This window comes from Cibotium barometz, chromosome 31 (assembly GCF_041138505.1).
Source record: "Cibotium barometz isolate CiBa-2024 chromosome 31, ASM4113850v1, whole genome shotgun sequence".
Classification (NCBI taxonomy): domain Eukaryota; kingdom Viridiplantae; phylum Streptophyta; class Polypodiopsida; order Cyatheales; family Cibotiaceae; genus Cibotium; species Cibotium barometz.
In genome coordinates, this window is record NC_141076.1 from 36,821,574 (window position 1) to 36,829,717 (window position 8,144).

General features: G+C 42.9%; 1 protein-coding gene across 1 annotated transcript; it reads right to left on the reverse strand.

Moving 5' to 3' along the window:
- Positions 1 to 273: 273 nt before the first annotated feature.
- On the reverse strand, positions 274 to 5,426 carry LOC147620823 (pentatricopeptide repeat-containing protein At2g39620-like). The gene has a single exon (XM_086825096.1). It carries the CDS (start codon positions 4,798 to 4,800, stop codon positions 505 to 507), a length of 4,296 nt encoding a protein of 1,431 aa, XP_086681222.1. The 5' UTR covers positions 4,801 to 5,426; the 3' UTR covers positions 274 to 504.
- Positions 5,427 to 8,144: the final 2,718 nt, after the last annotated feature.

The window sequence follows — 8,144 nt, forward strand, 5'->3', positions numbered from 1 at the left end:
ATTGATGATGATGACTAGATGCCCTAAACTAATGTTCATTCATGTGTATACACATCTGCCAATATCACACGGTTAAATTCCATGACCTACTGTATCATACCATATATAACCCTACTGTATCTGTGTTCTGTCACTACGCAAATGCATGCCCTAGCTGCTGTGCTGAAAACATCGTACACAAACTGAGCTGCAGATGGCTAAACAACTGTCACAGTGGTCCCCGGGAGTGAATGAACACATTCTACTTCTCTGCTCGATCTTGGATATACTAAATGGCAATCATTACAAACCCAGAGATGGACAACACGTGGGTGTGTTAATTAGGGCACAGCTGCTCTCCAACTTCTCACTGAGCCTACATATCACATGTTCCATTGAATCATCAAAATTGTCCTATGACACCCAATGCAAACCAGGGACATACCCTTCCTCTCTGAATACTTTTTCTTCAGGGAATGTCTATTATCCCCAACCAAAAATGAATGCACAATGCCAGCAATGTTGTCAGTCCACCAACATTGTCTTGAACTTTTCCATGCTTGCATTTCCACTTTCATTTCCATATTCCTCCTGCATGTCAGCACCTGCATAGATGTGAGACATTAAGACATAAGCTGCAGAATCATTTTCATCCAAACGCACCGCATGTTCAAAGACCTTTTTTCCAAGCTCCACATTTCCCCAATTTCTACAAACACTTAACACAGTACGCCAAACCACAAGACTAGGAGACAATGGCATCTTCTTGATCATTGCTACTGCAATGTCTAATTGGCCTGCACGGCAAAGTATATCAACCATTCCAGTGAGGTGCTCAAGAGTTGGAACGATGCCATAATTTTTGCTCATGGCCTCAAAATACCTTTGGCTCTTATCAAGTAGACCTGTGCGACTGCATGCATTGAGAAGAACAAGGAAGGTGACTGGGTCTGGCTTTATGCCTGCACCTAGCATTGTGTCAAAGACATGGAAGACATTTTCACTTTCTCCAACCTCCACATATCCTGCAATCAGTGCATTCCATGAGACTACATCCCGAACTGGAAGCTTCTCAAAGGTTTCCTGTGCTTCTGCAAGCGAGCCACATTTGGCATACATATTCACCAAAGTGTTCCCAACAACAATGTCTCTTTCCAAAAGACCTTTGCTTTCAATCTCAGCATGTATTTTCCGGCCCTTGTCGGTGGCTCCTACACTGCCACAAGCCTTCAAGCTGCAAATGAATGTCACAGGATCTGGAGAGACACCCTCAAGTTGCATCTGCTCAAAACACTTCAGTGCTTCCTCACCATGCCCATGTTCGGCATACCTTGCAATCAGTGAAGTCCACGAGACGACATCTTGGACTAGAAGCTTGTCAAACACTTCCTGTGCTTTTGCAAGCGCACCACATTTGGCATACATATCAATCAAGGTGTTGCCAACATGGTCTCTCTCCAACAACCCCTTTCCTTCAATCTCTGCATGTATTTCTCGGCCCTTGTCTGTGGCTCCTATACTGCCACAAGCTTTCAAGCTGCAAACAAATGTGACCGCATTCGGGGAGACACCCTCAAGTTGCATCTGCTCCAAGCACTTTAGTGCTTTCTCACCATGCCCATGTTCAGCATATCCTGCGATTAGTGCATTCCATGAGACTACATCTCGAATTGAAAGCTTGTCAAACAATTGCTGTGCTATCGCAAGCGAGCCACATTTGGCATACATATCAACCATGGTGTTGCCAACAACTCTTTCCCACAACCCTTTTCTTTCAATCTCAGCATGTATTTCTCGGCCCTTGGCTGTAGCTCCTATCCTAGCACAAGTTCTCAAGCTGTAAACAAACGTGAGAGCGTCTGGAGAGACACCCTCAAGTTGCATTTGTTCAAAACACTGCAGTGCTTCCTCACCATGTCCATGTTCAGCATATCCTGCGATTAGTGCAGTCCATGAGACAACGCTTCGAACTGGAAGCTTGTCAAACACCGCTTGTGCTTTTGCAAGCGAGCCACACTTGGCGTACATGTCGACCAAGGTGTTGCCAACAGCAAGATCCCTTTCCAAAAACCCCTTTCTTTCAATCTCAGCATGTAATTCCCGTCCCTTTCCTGTGGCCCCTACGCTGCCACAAGCTTTCAAACTGCAAACAAATGTGACAGCATTTGGAGAGACACCCTCAAGTTGCATCTGTTCAAAACACTTGAGTGCTTCCTCACCATGCCCATGTTCGGCATAACCTGCAATTAGTGCCGTCCAAGAGACAACATTTTGTACTGGAAGCTTGTCAAACACTTCTTGTGCTTTTGCAAGTAAGCCACATTTGGCATACATATCAACCAAGGTGTTTCCAATAACAAGGTCTCTTTCCAAAAACCCCTTTCTTTCAATCTCAGCATGTATTTCTTGGCCCTTCTCTGTTGCTCTTATATTCACACAAGCTTTTAAACTGCAAACAAATGTGACAGCATTTGGGATGATACCATCTAGTTGCATTTGTTCAAAACACTTAAGTGCTTCCTCACCATGCCCATGTTCAGCATATCCTGCAATTAGTGCATTCCACGTTACTACATCTTGAACTGAAAGCTTGTCAAACACTTGTTGTGCTATGGCAATTGAGCCACATTTGGCATACATATCGACCAACGTATTGCCAATAACAATGTCTCTTTCCAAAAACCCCTTTCTTTCAATCTCTGCATGTATTTCTCTGCCCTTGTCTGTGGATCCTATGCTGCAACAAGCTTTCAAGCAGAAAACAAATGTAAAAGCATCAGGAAAGACACCCTCAAGTTGCATCTGTTCAAAACACTCGAGCGCTTTCTCACCATGCCCATGTTCAGCATATCCAGCAATTAGTGCATTCCACGAGACAACATTTGGAACTTGCAGCTTGTCAAACACTTCTTGTGCTTCTGCAAGCAAGCCATGTTTGGCATACATATCAACCAAGGTGTTGCCAACAACAAGGTCTCTTTCCATAAACCCCTTTCTTTCAATTTCAGCATGTATTTCTCGGCCCTTGTCTGTGGCTCCTATGCTGCCACAAGCTTTCAAGCTGCAAACAAATGTGACAACATCTGGAGAGATACCCTCAAGTTGCATCTTTTCAAAACACTTGAGTGCTTCCTCACCATCCCCATGTTCACCATATCCTGCGATAAGTGTGGTCCACAAGAGACTGTCTCGAACTTCAAGCTTGTCAAACACTTCCTGTGCTTTTGCAAGCGAGCCACATTTCGCATACATATCAACCAAGGAGTTTCCAACCACAAGGTTTTTTTCCAAAAACCCCATTCTATCAATCTTAGCATGTATTTCTCTGCCCTTGTCTATGGCTCCTATGCTGCCACAAGCTTTCAAGCTGCAAATAAATGTAACAGCATTTGGGAAGACACCCTCAAGTTGCATCTGTTCAAAATGCTTGAGTGCTTCCTCACCGTGCCCATGTTCAGCATATCCTGAGATTAGTGTGGTCCATGAGACTACTTCTCGAACTAGAAACTTGTCAAACACTTCCTGTGCTTTTGCAGGCAAGCCACATTTGGCATACATATCGATCAAGGTGATGCCAATAAAAAGGTCTCTTGCCAAGCCCCTTCTTTCAATTTCAGCTTGTATTTCTCGGCCCTTCTCTATGGCTCCTAGGCTGCCGCAAGCTTTTAAACTGCAAGCATACGTGAAAGCATCTGGAGAGACACCCTCGAGTTGCATCTGTTCGAAACACTTGAGTGCATCTTCACCATGCCCCTGTTCAGCATATCCTGCAATAAGTGCAGTCCAAGAGACAACATTTTGAACTGGAAGCTTCTCAAACACTTCATGTGCTTTTGCAAGCAAGCCACATTTGACATACATATCAACCAAGGTGTTGCCGACAACAAGGTCTCTTTCCAACAACCCCTTTCTTTCAATCTCAGCATGTATTTCTCGACCCTTATCTATGGCTCCGATGCTGCCACAAGCTTTCAAGCTGCAAATAAAGGTGACGGCATTTGGAATGACGCCCTCAAGTTGCATCCGTTCAAAACAGTTGAGTGCTTCTTTGCCATGCCCACGTTCAGCATATCCTGCAATTAGTGCAGTCCATGAGACTACATCTCGAATTGGAAGCTTGTCAAACACTTGTTGCGCTTTGGCAAGCGAACCACATTTGGCATACATATCGACCAAGGTGTTGCCAACAAAAATGTCTGTTTTGAGCAACCCAGTTGTGGCAACCTCAGCATGTATTTCGAGGCCTCGTTCCAGATCTTTGAGCGTCGCGCAAGCTTTCAGTAAAGTCACAATAGTATGCCCAGTCGGATGTACTGAATCGTCCTTCTGCATTTTCTGGTACAGGGTGAGGGCATGTTGGGGTTTCCCACTTTTGACATATCCTGTGATGAGAGAATTCCAGGACCAATCATTCCGGTAGGGCAACCTGTCAAAAACCTGCTGGGCATCATGCATGCATCCGACTTCCACCAACATCTGGACGAGGTAGTTCCCCAGGGATGTATGAGTTTCAAGCCCAGTGTTATGCATGTAGGCATGCAAGCGCAGGGCGTGTGCTCGGTCTCTCTCCTTCTTGCACTTGAGCAAGGTGCGTGCAAGGTCCTGAACAGAAGGCTGGGGCAGCACAACCCCTTCTTCTGAGGAAGGCAGTGCCTCCTCTAAGCTAAGCTTCATCCTCAAACCACCGCCATCTCCAGTATTACTGCTCTTCGCTTCTTTTTCTTCTTCTTCATCTTGAACTTTGTGCATTCTCTCGATCGCACAAGGCTCTTCTGTTTTCTCCAGCCTTCTAAGCCTGGGTCGAGCTCGTGATGCCTGCATCTCGTATTGAACATGACAGTTGGATTTCTGAAAATTCGAAATGATTTTTCGTGACACTCTTTTTTTTTAGAAATCTTGGTTTGAAAGTAGAAAGTACACATGTTATCACCCACACTCTCAAGTGCCATCGCTCGCACAAAGCGCACAAAGGGGATTCGAACCGATGACAACCTGGTTCGAACCCTTGAATTCCATTCTAACCGTTGCACTAACACGCGATAAGCGTTTTACCTCACACTCTTTTCTATTATAGAACTAGAATATATTCCACCCACCAACGGTAGAGCCTCTGGGCTACCATCCATGGGACCGGAGTTCTTAGAATCTTTGACTCACCCCTCCCTTCCAGGGTTTAGGGTTGATGTAACGTATGCCAATGGATCTCTTTGTAAAGCAAGTTCCCACAATTAATGAACCTGCTAATGAAGCATGGTAAGCAAAGCATGATGAGAGAACCCACCTTACACAAATCTTGGTAGTTGTGAGTTGTGCCAATACCTCATCCTCTGCAACTAGGAGTCCCGATCAGCCTCCAACCGGCATCGTTAAATGCAGTAGTAGAACATAGTAAACCAGGGATGGTATGGGTTGAGTTTACTTAACTCACTCTGTCACACAGCATCCCTTGTGCTAATTATAGGTAGCAGCTTGAAGGCTAACATTTTTTGCACAAATCATTAATGTAGTAGCTCGGGAAGCTGGGCACATTGATGAGCTAGGGGAAATTTACCAGTAGTGCGGTAGAGCAATTGGTGAAGCGTCTGTGTGTTTGGGGTAAGGTCTAGTGATCGAGTCTTACTTTCAACTCTCATCCCTAAAGGGCACTGCTTGGTACAAATAAAAATCTCGCATTTAAAAAAAAAACCCAAAGTTTGAAGAGCCTATCAAGGCTAGGTTGGCACTTGGGTTGTCTCTTGAGATGGGCACCCTCCTTGACCACCAAGGGATGGAAAATTGCAAGTTTTTCATAGTTTATTTGTATTTTTTGACAGTTTAGAATTATTTTTGCAAGTTTTTTTAACATCCAAAACACCCAAAAATGTGCATGATGTCCGTCAAAAATCAATAGGGGTTGGCACCTTACTATGTTTATCTTCTTGGTCATATTTTTTTAGGGGAGGAGTAGCAGGCAAGAGATGGGACCCCCCTCCTGCCCACTATTGTTGGTTGCATTGTCTCATGTTGGTCCTAGCCGTGCTATGGTGTGCGAGGTGGCTATGTCTTTCGGCATGATAAACTAGGCTTATTAGTGAACATTGATTTTAAGTACATTAGGCATTATGGTTGCACATAGAGTCAAATCGGCATACATACAACAAAGTGATGCAATAAAGGATGAAGACAAAATTCTAGGAGATTCAAATAGTCTCGATTGCACTTAAATAATGAAAGTGAACCTTCTACACTGGTATGTCATGTGCTTCGTTTAAATAAAAAGAGTCACTTTCATCAACTTCTCTTATTGAAGTTTATTTTTGAGATTGTGAGTCCTTGAATGATTCGTGGTTTTTTTCTAGTTCTGCAACAAACCCCATGCTCTGCAAACAACTAATAGAGACATGTTGAACTATAGTCAACACACACTATCTTCCATGCTAGTGATGATGATTTAAAGAGAATCTACATCTCTTTGTCTCTAATCTTGGAATAGACTGCATCCCTTATTAGTGTGGAGCTACCATGTTCCGCCATATAGGAAATGAAATCTAGAGCAACATAATACTCAAAGTCAGACACAACATCATAATCCCTATGCACTACCATGCACAAGGAAGGCCTTCAAGAACCATATGTGCTTGAAGCATGAAAATATCCTCATCAAAGAAAATGAACACCTAGAACCATAAATATATGATATCTGCATACCAATAGCATAGGAAAATCCATGCTATCCCACCATAATATATAATCCATAAGCATATTCCTTCACATCCATCATATGAAAGAGCATAGAAAAATCTCCATGAATAACCGCATGCCTTGTTACCCATCATAGGCAACAAGGTGAATATATCTCCTATGAATATCTGTAGACCCACTTTTGCATGGATAAATCAGCCCCATCATGCCTCACAAAATAATGGAATAAACCCTCCATCACAGGAAAAATTCCATCATTATGGATCCCATCATGCATAAAAATATCATGAATATCATCATCAAGAATAATATCACGAGAATCAACATCATCATAACATCATTAGCATGATGATCAAGAGAAAGAAAAATTGCATAATCACTACATCATCAACATGATCGATATGAAGATCAATATCATGTGAGCCTAGAGAACCATCAAATAAGATCATATCAATGTGATCATCACATGATCATGCATAATAGGCTCAATAGATGGAACCTCCAAGTCTGGATCATGTGTAGTAGACTCAATGTGAGTCTCCACACCCGCATCATGAAGAACTGGATCACCATAAATAGAGCCAAAGATACTCATCATATATGCATCAATATCGATACTAGCCAAAGCTAGCTCCTCTAGATCATCATCAATATACTGGGTATCCTTGACTACATTACCACTAGAAACTAGATTAAAGATCTGCATATCCACACTGTCATCATCAAGAGAACACTCTCTATTCGAAACATATGGTTGATTTGGAACCATAGAACTATCCTCCTCCAGAAAACCAAAAATCACACCATCATCATGGACAGCATACTCCATATCATCATGGTATCCTTCCTCAACCACATCATCAATGCTCTCAAAATCATGAGGCAATATGACATCATCACACAAACATGTGAGTCGGAACTATGCATATTGGCATATCTATCATCTTGTCCATCCGCCAAACCATGGGAAATATCAAAGTGAAGCTAGGGACATCCAAGGACGCCTCCTCGCACTTCGGGCCTTCTTGATCCTCCCATGCACCCTTAACTCACCATATCCATCCCAATATCCTAGCTATCAATGTCAACATCACTCTCATCATCATTGTTTGACTCTGAGTCACTCTCATAAAGCTTCCTCTAATTCCTCTACGACTGACTGCAATAGGGCTATTCTCCTACGGTTATTCTCCTACGGCTAGAACATGATCTACCCCTCTCATGATAATCATATGCATCATCTAGAGTATCTAAAAAATCCTCCAACTTCTCTTTAGCTCTCTCCAACATTCTAGATGATTTTGCTTTCTTTAATGCTTTAATGATTCCATACAACCTCCCAACCAAATCAACCATGCAATGATACTTACATTTAACCACTTTATGACAAGGTGTACACAATAAGGAGCAAGCAAATGTCTTATGCTCCCTCTCTAAGCAAATGTCACATTTCTTCTTCTTCTTTTCCCCAATCATGATGGTGA

Bases quoted from the DNA above. Each gene is read 5' to 3' on its own strand.
- LOC147620823 (XM_086825096.1), bottom strand. From the start codon at position 4,800: ATGCAGGCATCACGAGCTCGACCCAGGCTTAGAAGGCTGGAGAAAACA.